Source organism: Dendrobium catenatum, unplaced genomic scaffold (assembly GCF_001605985.2).
Source record: "Dendrobium catenatum unplaced genomic scaffold, ASM160598v2 fragScaff_scaffold_841, whole genome shotgun sequence".
Lineage (NCBI taxonomy): Eukaryota > Viridiplantae > Streptophyta > Magnoliopsida > Asparagales > Orchidaceae > Dendrobium > Dendrobium catenatum.
In genome coordinates this window covers 550,864-567,105 of record NW_021319303.1, presented here as the reverse complement: position 1 = coordinate 567,105, position 16,242 = coordinate 550,864, and the positions used below count along the sequence as shown (strand labels likewise).

General features: G+C 37.4%; 1 protein-coding gene across 6 annotated transcripts in view; it reads left to right on the top strand.

Annotated features, from left to right (window-relative positions):
- The window catches only part of LOC110111357, a gene marked incomplete at its 3' end in the record, with an annotated part of 56,033 nt that overhangs the window by 31,030 nt on the left and 8,761 nt on the right, over window positions 1-16,242 (top strand). For all 6 annotated transcript variants that reach the window (XM_028696759.1, XM_028696760.1, XM_020843185.2 and 3 more), the window contains 5 exon segments: window positions 2,464-2,744; window positions 2,828-2,949; window positions 3,076-3,118; window positions 3,185-3,276; window positions 8,013-8,061. In XM_028696759.1, the coding sequence (XP_028552592.1) occupies window positions 2,464-2,744; window positions 2,828-2,949; window positions 3,076-3,118; window positions 3,185-3,276; window positions 8,013-8,061 (587 nt within the window).

The window sequence follows — 16,242 nt, the reverse complement described above, 5'->3', positions numbered from 1 at the left end:
CTTCCACTCTCTCCCCACCTCTTACTTCATTTAGGCTTTTAGTTTTGGCAGGGAAGTGTTGTGGGAAATTAGTAATGATGTTTGGTTAAACTTGTTTTATGAAGTTCCCTATGTGTTGGCCAACTTACAAACAAATGATATTCTCTTTGTAACAACAAAGCACTTATGTCAATAATGAGGGTAAACATTTATCTGTTACTAAAACCCTATTTTCATTAATGTTTGGTCAAAATTCATGCCTTAGCCTCTGCTAAGAGAATTTAGGTGGATTTTCGGGTCAAAATTTTGGTAGACATGTTGGATTTAAGATATGACACCAACCAAAGATTTCACCCTCATTGTGCGAGTACATTATGATCTAGTTCAGGTTTTTTATAGGCACAAGTTCCTCTGGTTAATTAGTCCTCCTAGTGATAAGAGAGAATTTTTTATTAAGACTGTTCGTTAAATATAAGCGCTGAACATATGGTAGCATCAAATTTGGTGGAGTTAAAAGTTTACCACTTTAAACTTAAAGCGGATGGTGGGAGTAGTAATAATGAACTTGATAAAGATCCATGTTCCCTGTTTTATTTAGTTGGAGGAGATAGTTGATCCAACTTGACCAAAGAATTATCGTCAGTAGCCATGAGTTTCTTTGTCAAAAGGAACTTTGTAGACCGAAGGTGGATATTTATCTAAGAGAATAAATTCAAGTGCACTATATGATTTATTACTCAAGGAATTTTTAGCCATTAGAAAAATTATGAGCTCTGGCCATTATAATAATTTAATGATGCCATTTTATTATAAAATCACCTAGTAGAGGGTCCCAATCATAATCGTTTGATTGTGGTGCATTTGGTGGCAAAATTATTGGTTGGAGGTCATATGTCGTGTCCTTACTGGTGAGAGATTGTTTGAGAATAAATTATAGCAATATACTCGATATGACATTGGCTCGTTCAGAGTTGAGGTTATTCTCAAATTTATCACTCTCGAAAAACGGTTGTGGAGAAGGAATAGATTTTGCTTTAAGTTTAAAAAATAATAGATTTCACCTAATTTATTTGAATTTTGTCGATTTTCTTGATATTTTTGTTGTTTACTTGGATTCAAGGCCAAAATATCTTGCATATGGGTTTAAGGGCATTTTGAAACTAAAGTCCATGTTAATTTAGATTTGCTTTCAACATGACCATCATTAGTGTATTTGAATGGCTTCATGTATTATTTGGATATTTTCAACTATGCCCGCTTGGTAATAGAGTAACGTATTCAAGTACTAATTTTGCGAGTTGCCCTACAAGCGGTGAATTCAAGAATTTATATTTCTTTAATTAAGTTTCTTTTGTAAAAGGCATTGACGACACATACTAGTTGGGCTTAAAATCATGGTACTAACGTGAATAATAGCATTCGCTGTGATGATGGTGGGAATTTCCGAGAAAGTTCTCCTAGATGTGAAAATTAGAAGAGTTTAAATGACAAGAAAATATATTCATGTTGTCGTATGTTCTCAACTTTTTTTTATTACCTCTGTTAAAGTGAAATATCTTGTTGCTAGTTTGATGGAGTTTGTTATTGTTGGCCAGATTTAAGCAACATATAGTATCTTTCCATGGCCGAGAACTTTGAAATCGGACTAAATATTGTGTGGAAAGAAGGAAATGGCCCAGATTTAATGTTTCAACAAGAATTTAATCATAGGTTGAATTGGATGACATAATTAATATTAAAAAACACGAAATAACAAAAATAAAGAGAATCACTTTAAGAAATATAGAACATACACCAGAAATATCTTGTATAATTTTAAATTTAAAAAACTAGATTTATGTGAAGAATAATTTTATAATTTATTTAATAAATTTTGGCTATAAATTATTTATATAAAGATTAAATTTTAGCCGCCTTGTTTAAAATAAATACTTATAATTTGATGATAATTTGAATTAGAAAATCGAATGAAATCTTAATTGATCCACCAAATATTGGTCTGACTACTCGTTCTAATTGGTTCTTAATAAAGGTTGTTTTAACTTTGGACCAAATTGATCAGGGAATTGGTACATGGTTGAACCAGCCTATTTGGTCTGGTTTTTAAACCTTGTCCATGGCACATTCAGCTTTGAAACCCTGGTTTGCTTTTTAGTTTTATGTGTTTCTATTATGCTTTTTTTAATAATTTAAAAATAAAACAATGGAGAAAATCTTTAATATAAATGCTAGTTAACATGAAAACAGAGTACTTTCATTATGCATATGTGAAATATACATATGCTGTATATTTTTCTTACATGTTTATGCAATATTGCAATGTTTGATTATGTTCACAGAGATGCCATTCATCCATGTACATTGCAGTTATACATATAGCAGGCTACTTGCTTAACTAGGCTTCCATTCACTATAGTAACTTGCAGCTGTTGTTGCTTTATTGACCTTTTCTTTGGATGCACATTTTTCTTTTGGGCATTTTAGGAATGTGGCACAAAATATGCCAACCCATTTAAGCAAAGGATACCCTCATGCTGTACATTTTAGTGCCGAGTCAAGAAATCAGAATCCATCATTCAAGGACCTTGCTAGAAACAATGAAACAGATGATTCTGAAGCAACTAATGTTCCACAGGGGAGAGAACCTGCTGACCATTGGGTTCCTGCTAACTCTCCTTACCTATCTTCTGGACTTGATGATCCCAACTCATCTTATCCTTACCTGCCGCCCGTCCTTGAGGAGCCAAGTTCTTCAGTTTCTGAAGGTTACATTCGTTATCACACTGAAGATACTTTGTTTGTTTCCTTAGTTGTGCTTCATCTTTCAGCAAATATGTCATATATGCAGCTGCAGAAGATGATCCATTGCCTGCAATAGAAGGTCTTCAGATTTCAGGCGAAGCTTTTCCAGGAAGAGAACTTCAAGCGGGTGGGTACTCCATCAATGGAACAACCAGTTGTAATTTTGAGGTATATTTTATGCTTTGTGCTCTACCATAGTTATATATGTTGTGGTCATACGGGTGTTGTGGGAAAGAATTTCTTCATGTGTGTTGCACTCAACTTATAATACCTTTTCTATTTTATTATTTGCAGTGGGTACGCTATCTAGAAGATGGTTCAGTGCACTATATAGAAGGTACGTAAAACCCTGTACATCTTGTTGTAATGTTGCCAGTTTTAAGCTTTATCTATGTAATGATAGGAGCAAAGCAACCCAAGTATCTCGTTACTGCTGATGATGTTGACTCTTATCTTGCCATTGAGGTTCATCCATTAGATGACAGGAAACGGAAGGTAATTTTTGTTTTGAAGGTTCTTTTCTATGTTATCTATTTATCTATTTTTTTGTTTACTCGGAGTAATGACTTCCTTACCTGAATCTTTAACATGGGATGTTGTATCCATGCAACACACATATGGCGATCTGAATTGTGTTGAAAACATGTTATGGATATGGGATAACAAACATAAGCACACATGCGTGTTATGGATGCATTGCCATGTAGTAGGATCAAGGGTTGTATCCAAGTTCAACCAAAAAGTAATTATTGACCTCAATACCAGTGTCGGAGTTGGGTCGACCGTGTACGGTAAATTTCGAAAGCGAAAGAGTGCGACGTCGTGCTTGGCTCACTTGAAACGCGTCAACCAAAAACCCAAATCGTCGAAATTTCATCCTTTAGCAAAACGGATAGTGCCAACACGTCTAGAGTAACAGAAACATCTAAGATCAACACCCATATTGATTGGGGTTTAATCGGTGAAAATTTAAATTTTACGTGTGTGAATCAAGGCGATGACTTACGCGAACGACGATGGCAATCTAATTGCGGCGTAGAAGCAAAAAAAAACCTATACCAATTTTATTTATATAATTAATTACCAATAGTAATTAAAAAAAGATAAAATGTTTAAATAAAAAAATAAAAAAATATCTAAAATACCCCCTTCTCACATAAAACTCCCTCATACTCACTCCAACTGATCCCCTCACGACTCCTCATGCACAAACCCGCTGAACTGCCCTCTCCCTTTGTCTATCTCTCTCATGCCGTCATGCGTGCCCAAGCCGCCACTGGCCACTCTGAACACCACCACCGTGAGGTCTCGTGCATTGCCATCTCATCATCACTTGCGCCGCGCACCTAAGGTATAACCCGACACTTGTATTTTATATTTGTATATGTAATATAAGTACTCATGACCGTTTTTATTAGCGATCGGGGAAATATAAGTACCCGTAACCATTTTTATCAACGAGCTAGAAAATTCGCATGCATGCCTTAAATACCTATGACCACTTTTATTAGAGAGAGGGAAAATTTGTTTACATGATATAAGTACCCATCATCGTTTTTATCAGCAAGCTGGGAAATATAAGTACCCGTAATCGCTTTTATTAGCTTGTGGAGAAATTCATTTGCATGAAATATAAGTATTCGTGACTGCTTTTATTCGTGAGCTAGAAAATTTGTTATATAAAAAAAAAACTAATTATTCATGATTGCTTTTCTTAGCAGGCAGGGAAATGCTATGCTTTATAAATAGGTACTTGAAGGTTCGTGCCCGCTTTTATTAGCAAGCGATGAATAAAATTTCGGCCGCGGTGTCACTTGACACTTACCATGACTGATTATTAGCAGACAAGAATACTTAACACACCCAATGCAACCCCCTATGCATGGACGCTGGGGTGCTGCCAAAATTTGTAACAAAACTCATGACTTAGAAAATATTTAAATAAATTGAAATCTACCTAAACTCCTAAGTCAATAAATTAAAAATGCACGGCACCCTAGATTCTAAACATTGGAAAGTAAATATGAATTGAAAATCAAGACCTACCAAAATATAACTTGTAGGAGAACTAGTTTCTCACCAATAAACAGACAAAAACTTCTCTTTTAGGTTCTAGCTAGTGTGCACTCAAAGCCCTTAGCAATACGCTCTCTAAATTGAAATATGCAAAGGAATGAACAAAGGTCGGGTTCCCTATTTATAACCCAAGAAATTGATTCCCTTGTGGGATCCATTAAACCAAATTCCAAGCATAAAAATGACAAGGGGAGGAGTGACGGATGCACAAGTGTAAAGTTGCAGAAATTTATTGATATATAGGCTAAATATAAAGATTTGATTTTTGCTACAACTTTTTATAAAGCTGATTGTAAAGTTGTAGAAATTTATTGAAATCAGTGAAAAGTAGCAGCCAATCAAAAATTCTAGTTGCGGTCTGAAAATAAAGCGGTAAGAAAGCTGTTCTAAATGAAGCCTATGTTTCTTTTAGAATGCTGTTGTAATACTACTTGATGCAGCAAGAGTTGTAGGAAGAAGTTGAGCTTGTTTAGTTATCGTTGCATAAAAAAAACATTAAAGAAGATATAAAATTTTTAAAAGAAGGAATTATTGAAGTTATTATTATGTCTTTCTTGGAACAATTCTTGTCTAATACGATTGAGTTTTGATTGAGGTGGAGATTAGTCTACTTTCTCTTCTTTCAGTTTATCAAATATCTGATGCTCCATTACATGCTAACTGCTATATATATTAAGAAAAACTAAATGTGTGGAGAATTTGCTTGTTAATGAAGAAGTTCACACGAAAAGTTCAAAGTTCTTTGAATACTAATGTTAATTGATGCGGGCAAAAGATACAGGGGGCCCTATATCTCTCGATCGCAAAAGACAAGACTGACTTCTACGGACGAAAATGACTAAGGACGAGAAAATGGACGAACAAACTCTTACATTTCAAATTAAACTAAACAAAAGAAAACTTACAACAATACAAACGACTCTTGCAAACAAAATGACGACACCCTAAAGTTGCTTCACTTAGAGAAGAAGGATACAGGTGGAGTGGCACTTGCGGAGAGACAAAAGAGATTAGAAGCCCGAGAAGAAAGGTTGGAAAGAGCCCGCAGGATTTCCGGAGGGGATGAGAAAGAAGGGTGGAAAGAGCCCGCAGAATTTCCAAGCAAGCCGCAAGTTAACAAAGATTTTTTTTCCAAAAATCACATATCACGTTCACTTTTTTAAAACATTACAATACCCCCCATATATATAGGTATGAAAGGGAATACAAAGAGACACTAACATTAAATTTAACACAAGAAACTAAGCATCAAAACATTAAAACACCTAAAAATAAATCCCAAACCCAAGAACCGAAGAGGTAGCCGCAAGAGCCAAAGAGGCCGAGCGGAAACCAAGGGGCCACGGCCTCGGGAAAGAGCCCAGGCACGGGAAACCAGCGGCCAGCCGGAATCCAAGGGGGCAAATGCAATGAAACCATGGAGGAAACCAAGGAGTCATGCATGGGAATTCAAAACACCTTTCTTGGGATTCCAAAAGCCCTTTTTGGAAACCCAAGAGACACCATAAAAAAACATTAAAAACTAAATAACATTTAATAAAAAGTAAGATAATAAATGAACTAAAATGTTAGCTCATAATGAGCTAACCCTTAGTTCAATAAATGAATTAAAGTCCAGCTCATAAATGAACTAAAAGTTCAGCTCAAATATGTTAAACTACTAGACTCAAGGGAAGCCAAAATTTGATTTATTTTGGACTAGTGTTGACCCCCCCTTTGTCTACATCATTAATGATCTTATTCGAGGACTTGCTAGACTTGATAAGTTGGGTTACCATTATTTTAGGAGTAGAAAATCTAATGTATTTTTAGATTAATTTCGTGTGTATTTTTTTCTGCTTTTTGGTTTTATTTTCATTATTGTATGCCTCGAGCAAGAAATTATAATTTATTATTATTTTTTAATGGAAGAAAATAATGGGGATCTGCCTAAACCCCATTCTAATATAAAATTGACACATGATTAATATGCCTATTGAGTATTTCGGTTTAGTGAACCTCCGAATTTTGCTCTACATTAATTTATATGTGCTTAGCTCACATTGTTCAATATGAGAATTTGTTAGACCGGTCCACTAGACCGGTCCAGCCGGTCCAGGCGGGACCGGTTCACGGGCGTAAATCGCGAACAGGCGAATCTGGCGGAGAACGCCCGTTCCCCCCCGTAGAACCGTTTAGGAAGTTTTTTTGAGCGTTTTGAGAGGGAAATTTGAACGTAGGGACTGTTTAGGGAATTCCTTTTGATTTGTATGCTTTAAATAGTAGATTTTCCTAGGGTTTGATCATCTTGAATTTGGCTGAAATTTGAGATCTCTTAGATTTAGGTTTTCTTTGGGCTCTAGCGGCGTCTAGAGATTTGGGAGAGATCGATCCTCCTCTCGAATTGAGGAGGGGTGTAAACAGAATGAGCTTGGGAAACAGTGTTCTAGTTCATAAACTACAATGCTGGTTTTAACCATTTTAACATTTCCATATACTTTTACGCACTTAAAAGAATAAGTATTATATTTTTCTCGCCCTTTCAGGCACTTATAATGTTATACAATGGTGATAATCACATCACATAATCATCTTGAAATTATGCATAATTGTTGTGTTAAATTTGCAACCTTCCTGACAATCTTTACTGATGGGATTTGAACCTTTACCTCTTTTTTTTGGAGGCAAGGGAATTTAACACTTGACCATGTGACGTGTGGCATCTTAACTTACAAAGGGAAATTAGCTCTTGGTCATTTGAGGTGTGCATCTTAACCTATAACGGGCAATTAGTACATTGTCATTTTACTTTTTAAGGGCAGTTAACACTTGGTCATTTGGCATGTGGTATCTTAATTTATTAACCTTAATAATCTTATTTTAATGACTTTTCTTCTTTCGAGAGTTAAAATGATTGATTTTTCTATGTGGGTCTTTTTCATTCAATGATGTTTCTTTCATGCCTATTTATACAAGCAGCTGTTGGCCTTTTGAAATGAATTTTTTTCTGGGAATGATAAAATGCTTAGTTATATTATCATATTTGTTTTATTTTTACGTATCTTTTTTAGAATTTCTAGCTGGCTTCCCTTGAACTAAACTTTTGAGTAGGTCTGTTTACTAATTAGTTTATGCATTTGTTTTTTTATTTATGCTCAGCTGATTTCCATTTGCAGGGTGAACTAGTTAAGGTATTGGCGAATGATCAAAGAAAGATAACTTGTGGTGAGTGTGGTTCCGTATTTTTATTACTGACGAGTTTATGGTGTGTTATGGTTTAGTGTTAAATGCAGTTGGTTACATTTGTCATATTATCTGCAGAGCTCTCTGTTGTTTAAAACTTACCCAATTAGATTACTCATTATCTTATGCTAATATGTTGGTAGACACTTTGATGTAGGGCTCCTTAGCATCTTTGATTCACTAAGGCAATCTAAGATGAGGTGCACACATGAATAATTCATAATTCACATGTTACCAACTCTCGACTTTAGCAAATATTGGTCACCTTTGCTTCCATAATAAGAAATTCTCTTATTTTGTTCGAAGAAATAATGTAATGGTCACCAAAATTTAAATTTTCACAAAAAAAGACTGAGCAAATATAAAATTCAACATCCATCAATATTCACACCAAACAAAGGTTGACATACATGCACAAATAATAAAAAGATATATAAAGAAAATAGGTCATCAAGTGTACTCCAGACCTCATGCTAGTACAAGGAGAGTCATCCTAAAAATAGTCATAAAAAATTGTGCTGGAAGAATCCACATCTAACAACACACAATTACTGAGATTAAGTTTGAAATTTTATTGAACCATTAGAAGAATATTACATGCCTCAAGGGTCTTATTTATAATCCAAATAGAGTTTTGGGAATCCATGAGGATGTAGTTAAATATAACAAGTTTTAATACATCATACATGAATTCCAACAGCACATGTAAATGCTAGGTCTCCAATTATTGATTCCAGCATATGGAGTTTCTTACTTCCAACACGGGCAGATAAAAAATTGGCAATCAACACAAATAGAGGGAAATAGAGGTTAGCAGTGATTAGGGGTGCAACCGAGTCAAGCCGGCTCGCGAGCCGGCTCGAGCTCGACTCGATAATAGGCTCGACGAGTCGAGCTTATCGAGCTCGCGAGTCGAGCTTGAACGCAATTTCGAGCTCGAGCTCGAACAGCCGATTGATCGACTCGATAGCTCGTCGAGCAGCTCGATTGCAAAGCTAGCTGGGGAAATGGAAATCGTGAGCGGGAAATCAAAAATTCTAAATGACGACGGCCTCGCGTCCCCTGGTTTCCTTCCCCCTCCGACGGCGGCCTTGCTGTCGAGACTCAAGCCCATCCTATGCGACCTCTCCGACCCCACCGACACCCTCGCCAAACTCTCCCCCCTCACCGACGTCACCCACATCTTCTACGCTGCGTGGCCCAATCGCGAATCCGAGACCGAGAACATCGCCGCAAACAGCCCCTCCGACGAGGCGACGACGCCCTCGCTGTTCTCCCCTCCGCCCCCGATCTCCAACACGTTTGCCTCCAAACAGGTCGCAAGCAGTGCATTACCTCGGCGGCTTCGATTCCCTCGGCAAGGTAAAATCAGACGCGGATCTTGACGGTGGAAAATCTAAACGACGCCGGCGAACCCGAACGCGACGACGACGAACCCGAACTCGACGGCATTTCAGCTCGAATTGAGCTCGACGAGCCGCTCGATAGCGAAACGAGTCGAGCTCGAGCTCGGATTTTGAGCTCGACTCGAGTTCGAGCTCGAGCTCGAGCTCGGTATCTGAGAGTATAGCTCGACTCGAACAACCTCTGGCTCGAGCTCGACTCGACTCGTTTGCACCCCTAGCAGTGATAAGTAGTAGGAAGCAAAGGCCACCAATTAATATAATAACTAGGAGCAAATATGAGCAATGAGAAGTAGCTAGAAATAGAAGTAACAATCAGTAAGAATTGCAGGAGTCAATGGTGGTAGGTGTCAGAAGAGTAATTGAAAACAACAAAAGCCAGTAGCGGGAGGTAAAAAATAGTGTGAACAGAACAACCACAATGGGATGAAATTGCAAAAGAATAAGAAATAGATGTTTTACATCTCAAACTCAATAATTGTTGAACTGAATATGAATTCAAATGATGCTGAACTTGAAATTTAACGGGCAAAGTCTTAGAATGGTTCAACAAAAACCTGCTGAAATGTTGGTCGGCTTCATGCTTAGACGGAGAAACCTAAGCATAAAAAATGCGAGTCCTAGCTCCAAGAGCAACATTTAGCAGTGCTCTCATTCGGTAAAATCAAAGTTCCCATCTTTGATTATTAAAGATCAAACCATGATAGATGATAACTTGTCATATTCATGAATTATCTACAACAAAGTCATACTAAAAAGATATGTTTAGCAAGTAGTTTCTCACAGCTACACTTGTAAAATTACCAAAACTACCAACCAATGCTTTGATAAATACATTACACTTGTCTTATGCATGCCTTTAAAAGACCTTCGTATGATGGACCACTTTGTGCTTTATTCTAAAAGAATGATGCTTCATGCATATTTTTCAAAAAATTCTAAGCCTTCATGGTATTTCATCAGCTATTATTTTTGATAGAGATGCTAGGATTATTTTTTAAGAACACTTTGGAAGCTATTTGGAACTAGATTAGATTTTTCTACAACCTTCCATCCATAATTGATGGCCAAACTAAAGGTGTTGATAAAATCTCGTATAATCTTTTATGATGCGTAATAGCTGAAAACAATGAAACTTGGGATAAACTTGGGATATGTAATTGGTCACTTCTAAATTTTCCTACAATAATAATATTTCAAAAACAACAAAGAAATCACTTTTTAAAATTATTTATGACTTCAACCCCAAGAGGCCAAACTCTTCATCCTCACTCTTTCAGCCAAACTCCCTCCTCTAACCCTAGCTATCTTTCTTCCTCATTCTGACAATCCACAAGTGACCTAAGACCTCCTTTAAGTCATCAACCATTCATCAAACACAAATCCTACTATTATTGCCATCAACCTTGTTCACACAAAAACTCTAGTAAACCCTTCAAAAAAACCAATCACCCACTCAAAACTCCTCACGACTCTGCTACCATAAATCACATCCCACCTCACGCTACCCTATTGGTGAGGCATCACCCATTGACACCCTCTCGTAGAAACTTCGTTTTACAAGACTTTCTTCTTAGTGCTTGGCTACACTCATGAGCGTTGTTGTGCTTGCGATCCTTCATTGCATGCCTATTGCATGTATCCTATCGTACTCATATTGCACTTGGGATAAGCTCGCTACCTTTGTACACACATTCATGCCCATGAGCCTTCGCTATTCCTCATGATCTCCTTTCGCTTTGCTGCTCCCAGCCCACATTTAACTTATTGTGCATTGTGTGCTGCTGCTCATGATCTCCTTTTACATCCATTGCACCCATCCCTTATTGAGCCTATGCTATTGCATGTTATTGTTATCTACTAGTGATGTAGAACGTACATGCAAGGATGAGTAAATTAAGGAGTTTGCACGCTTAATATTTAGAGCACAATAATTAAATCTTTAAAGTGATTTCAAACGACTAAGTAAAACCAAAGAGCGGTAAAATAAGCTTAGGCCAAATCACATGCATAGGAGTTAAAATCATAAAATAGTCAATTTATTCTAACGTTGCATGCATGATTGGTTTTCAACCATAAATTCCTATGCTAACAATAAGATTAGTCTCTACAAGAAGATCCATCACTCAACTCTTCTAATGACTAGGCTTTAGTGGGGAAGCATTAACGTGATTGTCATGAATCTACTAAGACCACAATTGAGAAGTAACTTCGAAGATAAAAAGAGTCGGGGGAAGAGTTTACCCAAGGACAAGAGAGATGCGAGCTCCAGTAAAGTCGTTTGAAGGTTGAAATGAAAGGGGACAGCATCCACGAGCCTTTTGGATGTTGTTAGACAGCAATCTGTAACTCCGAAGTGGCGAGACAGCTACAAGGGACTATTTAAATTACTGGACAACAGCTTTAAGCTCTCAGAACAGTTCAGGACAGCCACCTACAAGGCTTAGGGAAACCTTGGACAGCTGCTGTGGACGTTTAGGGTTTTCTGGACACCAATTTGCTGATTGACGGAACTCTGGGCAGCAAGGAAGGTCTCTTGGGAATGCTTCTAACGGATTCTATTAAACCTGAAAATAGATTCCAGATTTAATTAAGAGTGGGCCAGGTTTTGTAATTTGAATTCAAAACATTGGGAAGGAAAGGAAAACTTACTCCTAATTGAGGGATTGATTGAAGTAATTAGGGGGGATGGGATTTAATGTGGTGAGAGAGAGAATAAGGGAGAGAGGAGGGACCGGCCATATGGAGAGGGGAAATAATTGTCTAGGTTCAATGTATGTCGGTCAAGGAGTGATTTTAGGAATTTATTCAAATAAATTAAATTTAGATTTGATTAAATTAGATGTTTCCTCATTGGGATGTATTAGGGAGGGAAATATTTGAAATTCAAATATTGAATTGAATGCAAATAAATGCACCTTCCTAATTGAGGGAGGTTATTTTAGGAAAGTGAGTAAAGGAATATTTGAAATTTGAATTTCAAATTAGGGGCTTGGGAGGTGGGCCGGTGGCTAGGTGGGTGGAGGGGGGAGGCCGTGGGAGGGAACCGGCGATCGAGTGGGTGATGGTCGGTGGCTTGGGCGGCCAAGGAGGCCGGCGGCCCAAGGGAAGAGGCTCGGGTTAGGGAAAAGTTACCAAGAACAACTTTGTGGGGAATGAGGCCGGCGGGTGGGAAGTTTGGGGAGGGAATTCAATGCAAGAAAAAATAAAAGAAAAGAAAAATAAGAGAACCGCGAACCTTGGAATCCACCAAGATTGACGGGTATTGCAAATCACCCTCCTCAGGTCTCTCCTCCCATGAACTCACTAAGAGATCAATCTCCTCTCTTGAACTCACTAAGAGATCAGACAAGTAGAAAAAATTTTTCATTAACAATTCATCATCCTTACATGAAGAGGGAGGAAGGATTTAAATCGACAACGGAATAAAGAAAATACAAAGACACAATTGCCCCTAAGGCAAACACATGACGAGGCCCTTAAGCAAGGGCATAAAGGGAAAGAAATACAATAGACTCATAAAACATAAAACAAAATACATCAAATACAATAATAATCAAAAGTAGATCGTGTCCGTAGATCATTTATCTTCTGATGTCCTCATCAACTAGTTGCTTTGTTGCTCTCGGTCGTTTTATACTTTGCTAGCTCATAAGTAATTGGTGACCTCAATGGCAACTCACCTCTAGTTTTCATTATGGAGTTCATCTTCTGTCTTTCTTCCTGATGTGCTTCACTTTCTTTTTTGGTGCTTCCCAACTAATTGAGGTTTTATCCCGTGCTTCATCTATGGTCAATCTTCTTCATCTATTGCCTTTTGGTAATCCCGTCGTTGGTGATGGTCTCCACGCCTATTCTTGTCAGATCCCTTTAGATTCTAATGTTCATCCTTCTTAGTTTTCTACTCCTACTTTTTCCTTTGTTGGGTAAGGTCTTCTTGCACCCTATTACCAAAATTTTCTTTATTCTTCTAGTATTGCTTTGATTCTGTAAAACATAAGTCGACCACTACCTATCATGGTAAACTTTCATTTACTCAATAGAAGAGATTCCCAGTCTTGCAGTTTTTTTTTGGCTTATTGAAAGTGATTTTTATTTCTAATCTTCCAGTTCTATTCTCTTACACTTTGCATGGTAAATTTGTCTCTGGACGATTGAGCTTGGATATTATTCATACCTTCATATTTGATCTTTGTTTGTTAGATGACTACTATATTGGATGCTTTGATCAACACACATGTTAACAAACTATTTATGGAAGCATATTATTCTAGGCTTTTCTCTCTATTGTCATATAATGTGAGTGGCAGACAAATACATAAAAGTGGTCGTCATACTTTGATATTTTGCGGATCCCTCTATTACTCATGTTTATATTGTTTCCCCTCATCTTCGAGTCTGCTGCATCAATCAACCCACACTATATTCTTTGAGTTCAATTTTGGCTGACCAATACAAGTGGATGTTGCTATTGCTGGATTCTATACTGTTTGTGGCTTGCAATTTTTATTGAAATAAGCATTTTTGTTCCTTTAGCTTGTACTTTCTCAAGTGGCTACTGATAAAGAGTGGATTTTGAAGGTTTGCCTCTTATTTCCAGTCTTGCAAAATTTTTAGGAATGATTGTATTGATTGCTTCAAGGCCCATCTGGAATAAAGAAAATTGTCTTCTAGGATTCCTACTAGTGGGGTTGGCTTTTTTATCATAGTATGGACACTGAAGTATTTTGTGTTGTTAATTATCATGATCATTTAGAATCATCTTTTGAATTAGTGTTAGAACTTTACCCTCAGGGAGTTTCTACTGTTCTAGATTTTTCCTTAGAATCATCTTTTGAATTAGTGCCTTCACTTGCTGCTGATGGATTTTTGGATGAAAGTATCTCTTTACTCCTACATCTCGTTTATCCTATGCTTTGGATTTCAGACCTTCTTATACCTTTAAAGTCATGCTTGGGTTAGATATATGTCAGCTTATTGATGGTCCTACAATTACTCATATTATTTCTTCTTTTTGTAATATCTCACTTGTGTTCACCAATGCTACATTTGATGGCTCTGAAGTGAGGTCGTTGATGAAGTGTATATGGTTTTAGTGGATGAAATTTTTTTAGTTAGTGCTTTTATGTTGATGTAGGCAAAGGGGGGGTCAACTCATGCCCAAATTAATTCAATTTTGGCATCCCTCAAGCTTACAAGCTCAATCAATTTGAGCTGAAATTTTAGCTCATTTATGAGCTGATCTTTAGTTCACTTATTGAACTAAGGGTTAGCTCATTATTAGCTAACATTGTAGTTCATATTTATCTTTTATTAAATATCATAGTTTTTATTATTATATGTTTTTAATTATGTTAGTCGCTTGGAATTCCAAAGCGGCTTTTATAATTCCAAGATGTTGTTTCATTTTCCCATTCGGTGGCTCTTTGGATTCCACCATGGGTTTTGTTTTTTGTGCCTTTGCCCATTGGGATTCCGGCTGGCTGCTGGTTTTCCGCGCCTGGGATGATTCCCGCGGCTGTGGCTCCTTGGTTCCGTGCGGCCTCCTTGTCTCCCGCGGCTGTTGCTTCGGTTCCTGGGCTTGGGCTGTTTTCCGTGATGCATGGGAGGGATTTCCGTGCTCATGGTGCTTAGGTTCTTGTGCAAATTAATGTTGTGTCTTTTGATATTCCCTTTCATACATATATATATATGGGAGATTTGTAATATTTTAAGAAGTGAATGTTATGTTATTTTTGGAAAAGTAAACCTGCGGGTTTCTTGGAAAAGCTTGCGAGCTTTGTCTGTCTTCTTTCTCATCCCCTCCGGAAATCTTGCGAGCTCTTTCCAACCTTTCGTCTCGGCTTCTAATCTCTTCGTCTCTCCGCAAGTGCCACTCCATCTATATCTTTCTTCCAAGTGCAGCAACTTTAGGGTTTTTTTCTTTAATTTTAAGTTTGCAAGTCGTCGTCGTTTGTAATTTTTTAATTTCTTTTCTGTCTTTAAATTGAAATGTAAGAGTTTGCTCGTCGTCATAGAATTATCGTCTATTTTAGTGTGTTAGCGGGTGTTCGGGTGTCTCATCTCTTGTGTGTGGGCGAGGGGTATAGGCTCCCTATATTTATTACCCCCACCATATGTCAAGGCACTAATTGGAATAATCTTTCTCTATTCTCCCATATTTATTAGATTCCAAGCTAGACATAACAATTCTATTGATGATTTTGGCATTTTGAACTTAGCATGTGTTTCATTGTCGATTTTCTTCCGTTAAATGATGGACAATACTCGTCGTTGAAAGTTATATTGATCCTAATTTTGTTTTCTTTTTATTTTGGCAGTCCTACCATATAATCTTTTCGATGATTATATAAATTTCATTACTTAAAAAAAACTCTCCTACCATAAACAAATCGATGGAGGATGATAATGGGTAGACATTTTAATGCTTGGTGATGGTTATGGTTGTATTATGAGGCATTTGGAGGTGAGGTGAGGGATTGGGTTGGACTTTGGTATATTATAAAAGGAGACCGTGAGGAGGTGGAATTAGGATTATTTGGTGAAGTTGTGGAAGTGTGGAGGCTCAGGAAGGGTTAGGGGAGACCTTGGCTGAGAGGTGGGGATATAGTTTAAGGATTGATGATATGTGCGAAAAGTTGGAGGACCATGTGGCGGTCTTATGGCTTTCTTTGGACGATCCATTTTTGAGAGTGTATATTTGGGTTATGTTATGGTACAAGGTTTGGGGGGTTGAACAATGATTTTGGGTGTATGAGTG